This window comes from Zootermopsis nevadensis, unplaced genomic scaffold (assembly GCF_977971745.1).
Source record: "Zootermopsis nevadensis isolate Lab colony 2312 unplaced genomic scaffold, Znev_1.0 Znev_ptg000021l, whole genome shotgun sequence".
Taxonomy (NCBI): Eukaryota; Metazoa; Arthropoda; class Insecta; order Blattodea; family Termopsidae; genus Zootermopsis; species Zootermopsis nevadensis.
Genome location: NW_028259153.1, coordinates 5,305,397 through 5,322,043, shown reverse-complemented (window position 1 = coordinate 5,322,043; position 16,647 = coordinate 5,305,397). Strand labels below are relative to the sequence as shown.

General features: G+C 38.4%; 2 protein-coding genes across 3 annotated transcripts in view; both read right to left on the bottom strand.

Annotated features, from left to right (window-relative positions):
* Window positions 1-340: 340 nt before the first annotated feature.
* LOC110836077 (kelch-like protein 28) lies at window positions 341-12,085 on the bottom strand. Its single transcript, XM_087352587.1, has 11 exons — window positions 12,017-12,085; window positions 11,205-11,390; window positions 8,633-8,784; window positions 8,062-8,310; window positions 7,027-7,306; window positions 5,701-5,937; window positions 4,951-5,120; window positions 4,411-4,580; window positions 3,861-4,019; window positions 2,422-2,626; window positions 341-1,128 (listed from the first exon to the last, which is right to left on the bottom strand). The coding sequence occupies exons 1-11, from the start codon at window positions 12,083-12,085 to the stop codon at window positions 924-926; spliced, it is 2,082 nt and encodes a 693-aa protein (XP_087208713.1). The 3' UTR covers window positions 341-923.
* A 1,394-nt stretch (window positions 12,086-13,479) lies between these two features.
* Window positions 13,480-16,647, bottom strand: part of deltaCOP (coatomer subunit delta) — a 29,128-nt gene continuing 25,960 nt past the window's right edge. For both annotated transcript variants that reach the window (XM_087352657.1, XM_087352658.1), the window contains one exon: window positions 13,480-15,381. In XM_087352657.1, the coding sequence (XP_087208783.1) occupies window positions 15,292-15,381 (90 nt within the window). In that variant the 3' untranslated portion in view covers window positions 13,480-15,291. The remainder of the gene's footprint in view (window positions 15,382-16,647) is intronic.

The window sequence follows — 16,647 nt, the reverse complement described above, 5'->3', positions numbered from 1 at the left end:
CATTCTACCCTGATCAGAAGAATGAATGGGCATTGCCTGGGAACCCTCTGACAAAAAAATGTTCTTTCGTCCCCCAGAAACAAAGTGTCTTCCACTTCACCCCACAATTTTCTCTTTGTTTCTACTCTCCTGATATCCTTCTCAGTTTCGTCGAGAAAGTGTTAATAAATCAGGTTCATTTATTACAATGAAGTATAGTTAGTTATTCTACGTAAAATTGTACAAAAAATATTCAAACATCTACAATTAGCATGATAATATATAAAATGTTTTGCCACGCCTATGGTGTCACTTTAGTTCCTAAATAAAATTAAATGTAAAATTATACAGGTACACCATGTTCTGAAAATTATAAAAAAATGTTATTTATTATTATTCCATCTGTTCACCACTTTACAGAGCATGTACTTCCATGTCCCTAAGGTACATAGGGCAGCAGCTATTTCCGGGATACATATTGTTTTAAGCACGTGCTACATATATGATACAATTTTATTTTATGACAGCGTCTTTCGAATACAATTATTATGTAAATCCTTGGACGTATTTAGCATAAACATTGTCTCCCTTGAGGGCACGTTCTCAATAAGTGAAATGATCTAGATAGGTTGTCTTGATAGATGATCTAGCTTAGTTATCTTAGTTAGTGTTCCTTAGGTGGATTATTTGTTTTTATTTATATTTCTTAATTTATTTTGCTTTGTGTTAATAGTGCTTCTATTTTGGGCTTGCCTATATTTGGCTGTTATATTTAATACTGTATATGTATATATCAAAATTCCAGTGTTTAACGAAATTTAACATAAAATGCTGAGGAGAAATAATGTTTCCTTTCCTGATGCAAACAATATTTATATTTATTTTTGTCCCATCCTGTTTTCTCATCGCGGACGTTACACCAAGTCCCAGTCATCGTCGTTTTCTTAAAAATCGAAATCAAAATTGATGTTGTCGCCGAGGGCTTCGTATTCCAGGTCTCCATGAATTTCCATGGCCAACTTATTTTGACGTAAATCTTCCAGTAATCTTTCCCTGTGCTTATAAACGTAATCCCTTGCATTCGGTAGGTCCTTGACTATGCAGGCCGACAACGCTGATCTATAAATATTCATGTGTGTCGCCTCGTACCTGCAATGTGTGAAATATTAAAAGTTAAAACAGTATTTTTACACCATCCATTGGTGATATCTACGCTCAAACCAATTTCATCACATATCACAGACAGAACTACGGAAAATATGTAGGTTCTACATGACGTAAAGAAACTTATCAAGATAAGTATTTAATTTTTTTTAACTTAAAAAGCAATTTTAAACGAGTGTGTAAAGAATTTATTTTTTGTTTTTTTCAAAAATATATTTTTTGTGGTTCTAAGATGTCTGACAGTGACGAAGAATAATTATAAACGAATTATCTTTAGTAGACGTAAACTGTGTTGATCTAAAATATATTCGACGTTTACTGAACTGGCTCTGTCTTCCTGTAGAAGCAAAAATGAAATTAAGTGGAAGGTAAAGCCTGCCACCGAAACGTCATCATTTATATCTTGTTTCCAGACAACCTCCAATAAAAATTCAGTGCACACTTCCCGTTACCATATTTCACACAAACCATTTAATTTGTTTGTGAGATAAAACCAGCTAACGGAATGGTTTGTACGTAATATGGCATCAAATTTTAAAATATTGCCACGTGTACAATATTCTGGCCTAGCTACGTACGATATACTTTAACAAGCCGTTAAACCTTCGTCAGATTAATACTTTAATCGAACACATTCTGCTGGAGCCAGACGTGTTCCGTTTCGGACAATGAGAACCGAAAAAAAAGGTTCCTAGTTCTACCGTAGACGAGTAAGAAGGCGTTTGTCTTACGTAATGTTTCGTCACGTATTTTGATAGAAATTGGCCAACGTCTCAATCATCAGATGGCACAAGACTCCACAGCTCGACACCCCAGGAGACAGCTATTTCAAAATAACGTTCCATTAAAAAAAACGAACATGAGACGGATAAACGTCGTTAAATCTGAGACTCAAACTCGCCTAACACTGCGATAAAACGCGATGATTATGGTGGTGCTGAGAATATCCCTATAAAACTTAGTCCAAGGTCTTCTTATTAATAAAATTAACATTTAGGTCTGATTATCATCTTCTATTCATTTGCTGATGTGATTTAAAGATTCACTTTGAGCCAAAAATTTCCCTGCCAGCTCTTATTCAAAACCCCCTCCTCTCATCCATTTTTCATTCATCGCACTGATGATGTTAGCAGTAAACACCTCCGAAACATCGGTCAATTTCTACGAGACTACAAGTCACAACACTCCATAAGATGGTGTGGTCATCTTGACAAAAACTGTTTACTTATTAATGTTTCAGAAGTGACGATACAATCCTGAACTAAGAAATAAACGAACCATGTATTTGTTATTTCGTCGTAACATTCGACGCAGTAGGTGGCATCCACGTTACCGAATCCACCAATGGCGAAGATCATGTCGTCCATCACTTCAATGGCGAAGTTGCTGCGTGGTTCGTACATTTCAGGGATCTGGGTCCACGTGTTTGTTGCAGGGTTATACTTCTCACCACTGCAAACGCGTGATATCCCGTTAAATCCTCCTGCATATACATGTAACTTGTATTAGGTTAACTAAATAACATAGCCACGGTGGTCTAGCGGTTAGAACGCTAGCCTTGTAATCCTGGGCTCTCGGGTTCGTTTCCCGGCGGTGCCCGAATTTATAACTTGTGTTGGGCAAGGCCGTGGTCTAGGCAACACGGAGATTTCCTCCGGGGGCTTCCCCGGTTTCTCCGTGGCATCCCAACAATTACTCCATTCACACACAGAAGAAGGCAATGGCAAACCACTTCTGGATCATCTGCCAAGAACGTATATGAACAGGTCCCAGTCCGAAAAAAGGATGGAAGGATCCTGTTCATATGGACCTGTCGTCAGACCGAACACTAAATAAATAACTAAATAACAAATGGGTTACAGAACGGAACTTATAATTCGATACGCCAGGACCCTTCTCAAAAATATACTTTTCGCTCACCTGGTCAGGAAAATTTCTGGCCTTTATGGAACTAGAAGGTCCATTACCGTGTTCCCAAAAGTCCATGATTGGACCCTTCCCGCATAATCTGTTTCTTTAAAACCACTTTTAATATTATCCTCCCATTTACAAGTGATCAGCTTCCTTCAGGTTTTCCAATTACAACTTTGTACAAGCAAGCACTTCTCCTCTCTTCCATGCGTGATCCAGACTCCGTGTGTCTCATCATAATTTATAACTCCGTACACTTAAGAAACTAATTAAATAAAACGTGTTTTAATCTCTATCAATAAGAGAAGACAAATTTATTCTCCCTTGCAGTGTTAATATCAGTACCAGAAACGAAATTATGGGTGAAATGGCTATGATGGAGCATACAAAGAGTCCCGAACCCTGACGTAATCATAACGTAACCTAACCTAGAAACTGCGCAGAGTGACGCCATTGATTGTCCCAACACAACGTGGCGTAGCAGGAGTCTTGTGTTGCCACTGTGCACGGGTAAATTGAAATTTACCTATCATACTATCAAAATATTTACCTTTAAACTTCGGATTCTGTGACTATTGAAAATATTGTACTAGATTTACAATAAACTATTAGTGTTGTTGTTAGTTGTCTTTGTGGAGAATGTAATCAAACCCATAAATCACACAAGAGGTTAAAAATACTGACAAACTAGTTACGTAATAACACGATAAAGATACCGCTCACAAAATCACAAGCGCTGTAAAAAAAAAACTAGGAAAATATTACACAAAATAAAATTGCGTGAGAAAGATATCGCAAATTGTTACCTATGGCATAAACACAGCCGTGGAGGGCAGTGCAAGCAACGCCGGTTCGCTGAGAAAGCATCGGTGAAATCAATGTCCACTGGTTGGTCTCTGGGCCATACACTTCTGCTGAGTTCATATAATTCCAACCATTAAACCCACCAACGACGTATATTTTACCTGCGAGAAAGAATAAACTGTTTGGCAAAAACTGGATATATCTGAGATAGGTCACCGGTCTGTACACAGTACAGCTCTGGGAAAATTTTGTAGTTACACCTGGAAATTTAAGAAGGATACAGCATTTAGTGTCCTTCTCCTTTGTATCAGCAACTGTACGGACACGGTTATATATCTCTCTCTCTCTTTCTCTCTGTGTTTGTGTCCGTGTCAAAGGAAACGAATCTAATGAATTAAAACAAACTGATAAACATTTAAAATAGAGACGATCATTTTCATACTCGCTGCCCTGAGAACCTCAAATCCTGCAAAATGCTCAACAGTTATTAAGTTGTTACATGCGGACAGACACCTCGCCATCCTGCATTAATTTACACAGGATTTACGTTACCATTCAGCTCAGTAGCGCTTGCATCGGATCGCTCAGTGCTCATGGGAGCGATCAAAGACCACTGGTTCGTGTTGTAGTCATACCGCTCTGCAGTTTTGAATCGATGAAAGCCATTATGCCCGCCAATAGCGTAAACTACTTCTCCCAGCACTGCCACACAAAAGTAAGATCTGAAACGAAAAAGTACAGACTTTACTATGTTTCATGCCCCACTGGCTTTGATGGTCATTTGTTGCTGATACAAATACATTTCCTTCCGCAAACCAACTGTTCATTTGTCATTGTTGGATAATAATTGAAATGAATTATCAAGCAAATCACATTTTTAAAACCTGGAGAAACTTTGAACGGAATTAATGTTTGGCTTCTATTCGGGTTTCAACGAACACCATCGCAAGTGTCCTACGTAATCACATTGTACACGATGCTGCTATACGTAAATGGTACAAGTTATAGCTCTTGTACATATATGTAGTGACTATCAGCATCTTAGAAGGACTGTACTCCACGGAGTTAATTAATGAGAGAGTTGCGTTTTACCTGCAGGAGTTCATAGGCGCCACCTCGCTCCATGTCTTCGTAACGGCGTTGAAGCAGCGACATGAGTTCAAGTATTCCACGTCGTTGAAACCACCGAGGACATAAATGTTGAAACCGATTACTGCCGTGCCATGGTAGCCTCGCGGACCGAATGGGTCGACCTCCTCCATCTACAAGAACGACAGATTGTGGCCATATATAATCCCATTCTTTCTATACTAACAAATGAATGTAGCATATGTTATCAATATCTGACGTTTGAGGTTCTCACGACAGTGAAGACTGGTGTTGGTGTTGTGGATTTTAACGACGCGAAGCGGGAGGCAGTATGTCCCCCGAAACTAACTCATACGTTGTTATTACCCAGATTGCCGACATCGACAGTGATCAGTACTTGATTTCGTAAGTTGAAAGCCACACTGGTGATAAATAATTTCGTGTCGTATCTAAAATCACCAGACATGTTGCTAAACGCTGTTTACGGCAAACTTTATTTCTTTCGTGCACTCAAATAACAATTTATACTTACAAAAAAAATGGAGGGGAGCGTTCATTTAACTTATTTATTCGTTTTCATTAATTTATTTGTAATCTCTATTTAAAAAGGTTTCACTGCAATAGAAATAAATTAACACACAAAACAGGCAAAGATGGCATAACTACTTGTTTGTATGCATGATTTTATATATTTACTTGTAAATAAGTAAAAAGTGTTTTAAGGCATTATTCAACATGGGGTGTGCCACTCACGTTAATCCATCGGTCTGCTCGTGTGTCGTACGTTTCAATCACATCTGTCGGGATTCCGTCACGATAGCCACCAATAGCAAACAGAATATCCTGTGGGATTCGCGGGTAGGCAATCTTTGGTAACAGGACTCTCTCTGCTTTCTTCGTTATCGTTTGCACGTCGTACAGAAACGTGAGCATCTCAACGATCATGGGTTTGCACGCCATATTTTCTTTCACATAAGGGTGATTTCTTACCTGCTTAACAGTTCATTGTGAACCTTACAAACTTTTACGAAGTGACGTTATTAATAATTACAGGTTTAATTGCAGAGGAAGACAAGAAATGCACACACAATTTTGCATGGGAACTCTCACTTAAAGCGACTATTGGTGGTTTATGTAACACCACTCTTACAACTGTTCAAGTTATGGTGAGAAGGGAAACTAAAATTAAAATTGATCTTAGAGAACTGTATTGAGAAGTACAGTTTATCCCAAAAATATGTATACACATGTTCATGAATTAAACAATGGCATTTTCATACATTAAAAATTTGCATACGTCAGCGTTGGCACTTAGTGATTTAACGAATCTAATGTAGGTGTTCAAAATGACCGCCATTATCTTCGTGGTATAGTTCACAGCGGTGAGAAACTGACTGACAAGCAGCCACCAATGTTGCTGCTATGTATACACATTTCTGGGACACTCTGTATTTCAACTGTATTTTGCTTTACATCAAAATATGTTATGTGTATTTATCTCGTCTCTCCCATGCGAACTACATGCTACAATCATTACATTCCTTTTGATTTGGTAACTTTAATTCACTGTCAGAATTGGGAAATATCAAAAGAAAATTTACAATTAGGCATTACGTTTAATAAAGGCTGGTTTTTTATCTTCAACCACATACCTAGATAAACGAAATATATAAGCAATGATATGTGCGTAACAATTCAAAAACGTAACAGGAAACACTAAAACATAGGTATTTCCCAGGTAACTAAATTAACCATTGTAACTAAAGTAATTAGGGATTTCAAAACCCAGTAACTTTTGCGTGCAAAACACATTCAAGTCCTTATATAAATTTCCCGTTATTGCTGTAAGATTTTAACCAAAATTGCAATGTGCCAAAAGATTCTACCAAAGCTTTTCAATATAAAATTTATTGAAAATCTGTTCAGACGTTCTGGAGTTGGAACATGCAGACAGATGGACAGACATGACAAAGTAAATAGCTAAAGTTTTTATCGATAGTTACGAACTAGTCTGAAAATGGAATTGGACTTGTGAGCTTCCCTGCACATAAACATCCACGTCTTCAGGAACATATTGACCTTTTCGTGGAAGAAACGTGTTTCTAGTAGTCCTATCCTGACGTTCATAAAAAGGTCCACGAAGTGGCTTTTTCTGTTGTCCGGATCGTGGTTAATCCACCGGAGAATGCACTCCCACACAACTTTTTCGTTCTTCACGTTCAGGTCTTCCGACCCGATTATCGCTTGCAGCTCCTCTGCAGGCAGTTCCAGCAGTTCTTCGCTCTGCTGCGACACTTGCACGAAGTGGCGCAAAATGAAACGACGAGCATGATTCTCAAGGTCGGTGCAGAAGTAACACCTACGACAGCGAATATATGAACTGGCTCATGAGGTCCCTCTAACTAAAACTCATCGAAACACTGCAGCTACGACTGAATTCTCAAGCATTTGCACATCATAGTATTTCGCCTCCAATTTTTACAGCAAACCTTTGAAGCCCGAATAAATGGATGAGAGAGAGAGAAAGTGGAGACGTTGCATTTAACCAGGGAAAAAGAGTAAAATTTCGACAATGAAGATTCCCAGGCAGTGCCCGCTCGTCCTTCTTAAGAGAAGGTAAGGCGTTCGAAACTGTAGGCAGGGAGATGAAAAATGGAGTAAGGAGCAAAGTTGAGCAGGGTATTACTGCACTTGATCGGAATTTTGAATTCTGACATTAACATTAGCAAAGCGGAATTTCATTAATTCTGTATGTTAATTGGATTGAATTAATATAGGAAGGCAAATGTAGGGAGGAATATTAATATTAATATCGTGAGAAATGCATAAGAGGCACCCAGTAACACAGAGAAAGGAAAAACGAACTAGAGAAGAAGATAAAGATAATTATAACCCTTAAATATGTTGTCATTGACTGTCTACTTTACGAAATTAACAATTGGCTGGTCTTAAAGATTATGAAAACATGTGCAGAATATTTCAATTACAAACACATTAATAAAAACGTACCAATAGCCCTGACCAAGGAGGATATTATCATATGACGTCCAAATTTAGAGGCTTAATATCTGACCCGGCACTTGGCTGTCCCAGCAAATGACAAAAGAACCTTACCTTGCGAAAAGCATGATGCCGATACAATTCTCGAAGCCCAACTTGTGCTTGAGGAACTCGCAGCAGAGCTCAAGGACGCTTAGCACGCACAAGTAATCAGCTGTCACAAGCAGCTGACACACGTTGTCGCAGTGGATGTGTATCTTCCTCAAATAAACATAATCCAATATCTGTGTCATTATGTAGGAGCTTATTCCTTGCAGGAGAATTTCATTCTGCTCCTTGGTATCAAATGTGGTGAAAAGGTACCTAAAACGTCACGAAGCAGTCGTTAAAATACACTGATTTGAGAAATTATCAATTAACGCCGGCAGTAAGTTCTTGTGAAATGTCGGTGAGTTTCTTCGACACTATACGCCTCAACATCTCAGAAAAGTCATCTTCATACTCAGCGACGTGAAAACCTGAAATCTCACCACCACGAACAAATTACAAAAGGTAAATACCCATATACAATATGTAATTTTCTGTAACAAAATGTACGTCAAGTTTCACATACAAATTGACATCAACTATGCCGTGAAGTCCTATTATACCCTAACCTCACAACTACATCAGTAAGCAAACAAACCTGAAATATGTACTACACGCCGACAGGATCACTCTGTGGACAGGAAAAACGCCACCGTCTTCTAACCTCAACACTGCATCACATAGTAAGGTTTTCTGTCTTAAGTCGTTCAAAGCGAGCAATGCTTCGGTGCAAATGCACCATCGACCATGCTGAGAACAACAACTATGTTGGTTTAACTCCATCTCCTGAAAAACAGTCCATTGTTGTAACGAGTTCTTATATTGGCGTGCTTGAACATCTGAGAGCGTCTGAAAACACGGTATTGAAAAATGTATTTGATCCTGCGAGAGGATGGAAAAAGGCAAATTGTGAATCTTTATAATTTATACTCTTCGGTAAATAATAAATATTAGGGTGATCGAATGAAGGATGAGATGGGCGGGGCATGTAGCACATATAGGAGAGACAATAAATGAAACATTTTAATGGGAAAACCTGAACGACGAGGGACCAAAAATTGGTGGGATGACACTATTAAAATGAACCTTATGGAATTTGGGAAATAGGTGTGAACAGACATCATCTGCCTCAGGATATGATCCAAAGGGCATGAAACTTCGGGTTTCATAAAAGACGAGAAATTTTATTAGCTAGGTTAATAGTAGATTATCAAGCAGGAGTTTTTGCTCCGTGGTGTCAGTTTGTTAGTTTCTTACAGAAATGCTTATCAAGATTCAGTGGGAATATAGTAACCGTTAAATGGTGAAGCTCTAAATGTGATTGATATAAGCAATATTAAGTCACGCCACACGTTTCTCACTACCCACGTCGCGTTAAATCACCTTATATGTAGATTATGTAGTCAGGAAGTCTAAATAATCTACGATGCTTTCCTTTCATATGAACGTCCGTAAGAAACATTCAGATGCCACTATTCCGATGCACTGATTTACAAAACAGTTTACGACTGATAAGCCACAGAATTTGTGTGACCTTTGTTGCAGATCCAGTCAATTAGTTAATATCTATATTTTCTATAACCAAGCGAGTTTTGTATTCTTGTCTTTCCATAGGATTATAAGTGCACAAGATCATTTACTGCCTACTATGTATTATTAATAGTTGAATTCTATTGGACGTGAGTATTACATTTGTAAAAAGTCACACAAAGCCGTACGTTGTTCTACTACAAACGTGGATATAGGTTTATATATCCTAAATAAAAATAAAATAAACTTCTCACAACTCATTAAATACCTCAACAAAGTCGATGTAACAAGCAATATAAACTGTTAGAATTATTCTTCACAATACATATCTCATTTATTAATATCCACAGATGTTAATAAAGATTATAGGCTACTAAACATGTCCTATTATTGTAAAACACTGAATGTTTAATTTTTTACTGGAATGTTCTTTTACAATCAACGATGCCGTGAACAAACAGAAGTCAAGTTAACATTAGTTGAAATTGTGTTAGCAAGAGAACACGCTTAATTTTCTTACAAGTGCCCAGAAAAAATAAATTAAAACGGGTAAATGTTGTGTGCGATGATAATACTTTACTTTGATACTTGGACGATCCGTTCTTCAAGTGCCTGATCACTGCGGGTCCCAACTTTTCGTTGGCTTGATCTATAGATATTCGGTAGGACTCCTTGGACGAGGGATCGGCCTGTACACAGGACAGCACAACACAAAAAAACGCGGACAAATAAACATGCCTTGAGTGGGAATCGAACCCACGATCCCAGTGACCAAGCGGCACAAATCTTTATTATCAGTGCGCTGCATCAACAACCAGAAGGCCAATTATAGATACAGCACAAGAGAAGAACAGGATAATAAATATAGCAAAATAACAACAAACATTATCAAAAAAATTACTTGAGTGTAGAGGACATTAAAAAATAGGAAGCCGTTAGGGCTCTTGTCCACGATAAGAATTCCTGCCGGAACGGTAATTCCGCCGGCCGGTAGACAAAACCGGCTGGCCTTGTCAATGGAGATGGCAGGCGCGCGGAAAATGTTTCACTCGAGTCGAGCTGAGTCTGTGCACGGGTGCGGTAGAATGGATACGGATGTATGCACCCTCATTGCACTATATTATTTGTACAAAAAGAAACAGCGACGACGTAGAAGGTATCCTGTGTTGCAAGACCGATTTAAATTTGGCGCATTTAGTACGCTGTTTGAAAAACTACGACAGTACGACGCAAAGCATGTTATTTTTTTAGAATGTAAAAAGAAACTTTTGACAAGTTACTGACAATTTTATGCATCCATTTGAAACATGAAGACACCAATATGCGGAACTGCGAAGAAAAGAAAGAATACTACAGACTATGAAACTTGCACGCTCTCTCAAGGCCAACTGATGACTTGACGGCGAGCTCGCCGGCTCGTGGACACGTACACATGTTGATGCATGTCCCACTGAGAACACGGGGCACCGTCGGGCTGCCGTCTCTACAGTGGGAATCCGGAGCTGCATCCGGCCGGTAAATTTGCCGTGATGGCTCGTGGACAAACTCTCATATGAAACAATGTATCACTACCAATCCGGTAAATCTATCGGAACGGCGGACGGCGAAAATTCTTGTCGTGGACAAGGGCCCTTACTCACCTCTTCGTTCAACAGGAAGAGAACCTGATTTCCGCCGACAATAGAATAAATAATAATAATAATAATAATTAAGGTTTGTGCAAATGTTTCTATCACAAAAGTATCTTTACTGTAAGGCACTTCTTCCAAAAGCAACTCACAGCTCAGTCGTTTCTGTGGTAACAAAAGCTGGCTTGTTGATATCAATTAAACAAAACACTGTCAACCAGAACAATAACTTAACAAGCAGTATTGTTTTCTCGGTAACGAATGGAGTGCATTACAAACAACACCGGCGATGCCCCAAAATAGCCTGTAGGTTCACCGTGTTTTAAAATACCTAAAATCCACAAAACATATGCCTTAACCAATTCGTCGTGGAACACAAAATCCCGTAAAGTCGTAAGGTACCGTCATTTAAGGTTTTCATTTGCTTTGTGAAATTTAATTAAGAATTTATGAGTAACAAGCTGAGAAATAACTAAGAACCGTTACAAAGAATATGCATTGAGCAGATTAGCTCAGTTCCTTGTAGGCTGTCACTATTAACAAATTTCGTGGGTTTCTTAAGTTCTTTAAGAAATCACATAAATAAAGTAAACAAAGCACTATAAACCAAGTATGTAATTTTCAAAATTGTGTATGGCAAGGTTTTGTACCAGAACTCGATATTCTCCTTGGGGCTACATTTCGTGGCAATAGTGCCTTCTGAGATCAGTCTTAAATTAGGCATATTAATAGCTTACTGAATTATCGAGGAAAAAAATAGCTTTCTGACAGTAATTCTTGGTTTGTGGATCTGGATGACAGGGTAAGTAGTGTTAAATTTTTACCACACTGCTCAATGCAACATCCAAGAAGACAGTTATCTTGATACTTGTTATGAGAATCTGGAAGGTCATGCTGGTTTTATTATCTATTACAGCAACTTTACTTTGTTGACTCAGAAGGTAAGCAAATACAGACACTTCACAGTGCAGCAAAGGGTTGTTTCTCTCCACCAAATCATACAAAAATAATTATTTAGTAAATATTGCTATAGAATTAAAAAACAAAGACTAGGTGTGATCATAATACATTGGTTTATTTCACTCATCCTTTTCCTATATCTTGAAATACTTACAAAGGCTTAAATTCTATGATGTATTGCAAAATAAATACCATGTTCTAATATTTTACCTTACTACTGCTTCTGAAAGCACTGCACAAGAACAAAACGTCTTTCCAAACATTCTCATTCTGATTCTTTAAAACTTTCATTTCCTCCAGAACCTCGTGATTATTATCTGAATCGGGAAGAACCATTTATACTTCACTTTCTTATCCTCCCAATCGTATATCTTATTCTCGAAAAGTAATTTCCTAGGACCCTTCCCTTTCATCTATGCAGTGGTTGTTACAGTTATGCCTTAATTTTTTGACAAGGTTTCTGGAGTTTACGCTCACCTCCTTCTAGATATTACTACGGGATGTTCAGAGCTGTGAGCTGACAATCTTGTTACCTGGCCAACAGAAGACCCTGTCTAAGCAGAACGTTTTCCCAGTGGCAAGTCCCCAGAAGTGGCCTAGCCCTGTGGGTGGCCAAACCCGGCAGCAGTGCTGGTCCTCCTGAGGCCTAAGTGGCATAACTGAGATGGTACAAACCCACGGCTTTCCAATGCAGCTAAGGCAGGACCTAAAGCGGGCAAAGCTAAGGGCAGCAAGCCCTGTGGAGCAAAACCTTAGTCTGATTGGGGGGGGGGGGGCTCCAAGTACATCCTGCAGGGTCAATTTGCCCCTTTGTAGTAAGCATGTGGGTTGCCAAATTGTTAGGAAAAATGTGACAGACAGGTGTGGATGGATAACAAATGCCTTATTGAGTTTTAGGTCAAATAAAAATATTAATGTGTGAAAACACGTCTGTCAAATAGGCTAGTTCCACATTCTCGGAATCTAGACATGTTTTCTGGAGATAACCCTGTTTGGTTTGCAACTTTCATTACACCACCAATGTCATATATTGGCAGTGTTCGTTGACTGAGACTCTCAGAATAAACAATGATTATTCCTTTCAACGCCATTAACCAACTGGTCTTTGTAATGGAACAGCGTCGTCTTTTCTTTGACGTAGGAGCTTAATTTTAAATATTATTCTGATAAGTAACAATTTCAAAGGACTAATTATACAAGATGATGTTTCACTTAGTTGAAAAAATAAAATTTTATATTATTAAAATGAAAAGTTTTCATATATATATAAATATAAAGGTGTACTTTGTGTAGGTCTTTCTTATCAAAATGCTTACAGACTGTGTAATTCAGTCTTCATTACTGTGCTTACATTCTTTATTGACATTCTATTTTACAGAAATTTATATTTATTATTTGCCATCTGCGTTACACACATGAAAATATTCTAATATCTTATAAAACACAGTAATATAAATAATTTTCAGTTATGCATAAGTACTGTATTATCAACGCAAAACACTCATCAGCAAAAGTTTTACTATCCGGTTTTTGTACAAGAATTTGTTAGACGATTCGTGTATGCGAAAACTGCTAAACTGAATGGAAGGTAATTGGTGCATTCAAACTCAACAAACATATTCAATATCTTCAACTGTACACCAAGAAACAAGATTACAGAATAGCATCTTCACCTTCTTATTTTACGACATTTATTAAAACAACATACTAATGATCAGACTAGGACCAACCCACGAAAATCTTCTTCATGCATTAAAATAAAGAACCTAAGCAATCCCATATCTGGATAACAAGGCACGCACGTTCTAAATGCAAGTAGTCTTAATTGTCTTTGTGCTGCTTTTATTTCGTAGATGTAGATAATATCAGTCTCTTTTTAAGACATTTTCTGAGCATTTTAGAAAATAACAGTTGAAGAACTTCTAAAGTGAGAAATATGGGAGAGAAAAAATACTGCATTTATTATATCATAATGGAATACAAATATAATAAATTGTTTTCATGGCCAGCTACTAACAAAATAATGATGCTCACAATAAAAGACCGAGTCCTCCATTGACCATAAAATGTAAAATTTGTAGCAAGAAAGGCAAATTAATTTGGTTAAACTTTAGTCATAAAACGGAGAAACAAGGGAGGATCATACACATTCTATGATCATGGCACATGGAAATTAAATACACCAGTTGTTTAACTGAAGAAGAATGACAGAATCCATTGTTTCCAAAATCTCTGATTAGAAAATAACTACATGAAATGCTGTTAGATTATCTTCATGTGTAGCTGATGGTCAGTCACCTCCAATGTGAAGCATCCTGTTATAAAATATTGGTGGGGTAACAAACAGTCATAGTTTTGGAACAAAGCACGATAGAGACATGAAATAAACGTCAAAATAAAGAGAAACTCTCCAAGAATCTTATCTGTTCAGTACATTTCGATATGCGCTCCTTTAGTTGCCCTGCAGACATCAAGACAATATTCAAGCTCTTGCCATACACAACCGAGAACATCTGGTGTGATACATGAAACAGCTTCAGTGATCCGTTCTTTCAAATAGTCCAAATTTATTATTTGGACAGAGAACACTTAATTTTGTCCTGTGGATAAATTTTATGTAACGCCTGAATTGTAGTGCCCCAAATACCGGAGAATTTCATTCTCCAGTTAGATGGGGCTCCTCCACATTTTGCCACATTCGTGCGGGATTACCTAAACCAAACATTTCCTCAGCGATGGGTCGGACGAGGAGGGTGGATAGCCTGGCCTCCACGCTCTCCAGATCTTATCCCTATGGATTTTTATTTGTAGGGTTATGTGAAGCAACAAGTGTTCTCTGTCCAAATAATAAATTTGGACCATTTGAAAGAACGGATGGCTGAAGCTGTTTCATCTATCACACCAGATGTTCTCGGTCATGTATGGCAAGAGCTTGAATATCGTCTTGATGTCTGCAGGGCAACTAAGGGAGTGCATATCGAAATCTACTGAACAGATAAGATTCTTGGAGAGTTTCCCTTTATTTTGACATTTATTTCATATCTCTATCATGCTTTGTTCCAAAACTATGACTGTCTGTTACCCCACCATTATTTTACGGACACACTGCATAAAGCTGATTTCTTTGCTATGTGCTTAGTTAAACAATTTCATATTTTTCAGTGAAGAAGACAGTGTCCATGGAGAATTTCACTGGTGAATCATCATCCACCTGCAGCACCTCAGTCACCTGCAGGATACACAAAGAAAGTTAGCATAACAATTCTGACAGCCACCAGAATTTGACAAACTGTCTTTGGAAATGGCACCAGTGATGCCATAATACTTTGGGATCGATGACTTTTGTGCAACTGGGTTATCTGGTGCTTGTCTAGCTGGAAGATGGATCATTTCCTCGTGCAGATGCACAGCTGGCTGAGAATTTCCCGCTCAGTCGTTTCCACACACTGAAATGCATGTAGGTCTTCGTGCAAAGTTGGAATGTGTCAATAACTTTTAAAGAAACTAGCAAGTATCAAATTTAATGAAAAATCGATTCTACAATTCCCCCACATTGATATATTTGGACAGGCAGCCAATTCGAAACTAACAGACACATTTTTGCAACATCGAACAGTTGCTCAGCCACTCATTAAATCCCCTGCCTTTTACAGAATACGACGGTAATGTTAAAGATACATGTATGAATGGAAAACCCTGATTAGTCACGTACCTGGTAGAAGTTTACTGATGTTTCAGAGGTGCTTAGCACCTCCATTATCAAGGCGTTGCACTGTAAGATTTGAGATTTTCACAGCGGTGAATATGAAGATTTCTGTCTTCTGGGTTGTTGCACTGTATAGTCTGGTCGATGTTAACCAACGTTTCAAAGGTCATACTGCCTCCGTCATCGCGCTGATGACGGAGGCAGTATGACCTCTGAAACGTTGGTAAACATCGACCAGACTACACAGCGCAACAACCCAGAAGACAGAAATCTTCATACTGCATCGCCCTGATGACGGAGGCAGTATGACCTCTGAAACGTTGGTAAACATCTACCAGAATACGCAGCACAACAACCCAGAAGACAGAAATCTTCATACTCATCGCCCTGATGACGGAGGCAGTATGACCTCTGAAACGTTGGTAAACATCTACCAAACTACGCAGCGCAACAACCCAGAAGACAGAAATCCTGATGCACTGATGCCAGACAATACCTGACTTCTATCAGACTACACTGTACAACATCCTAGGAGACAGGTTCTTTACCTTGGACTAAAGCTGAACATGGAAGACACAGTTACAAACAGGGCATTTTGGACTTGTGGAGCCACTTTAAAAAATTTTGGAACTGAAAGCGAAGGTGCTACAATACATAAAAAATTGGGTAGGAAGATCCATAGTCATCTATAGCACCATGATGTGGTCGTCTAGAGTAAAATACAAGACAAGCAGGGCTGGCCTGTCTACTGGAGATATAACACCTCCTACAGGTGCAACTAAGCGCTTC

Coding starts and splice junctions, on each gene's coding strand:
- LOC110836077 (XM_087352587.1), bottom strand. CDS start 12,085: ATGACCTTCCAGATTCTCATAACAAGTATCAAGATAACTGTCTTCTTG. Junction 5,121..5,700: donor GAGCAGACCGATGGATTAAC/GTGAGTGGCACA, acceptor TCGTTCTTGTAG/ATGGAGGAGGTCGACCCATT. Junction 4,581..4,950: donor GCGCCTATGAACTCCTGCAG/GTAAAACGCAAC, acceptor TTTTCGTTTCAG/ATCTTACTTTTGTGTGGCAG.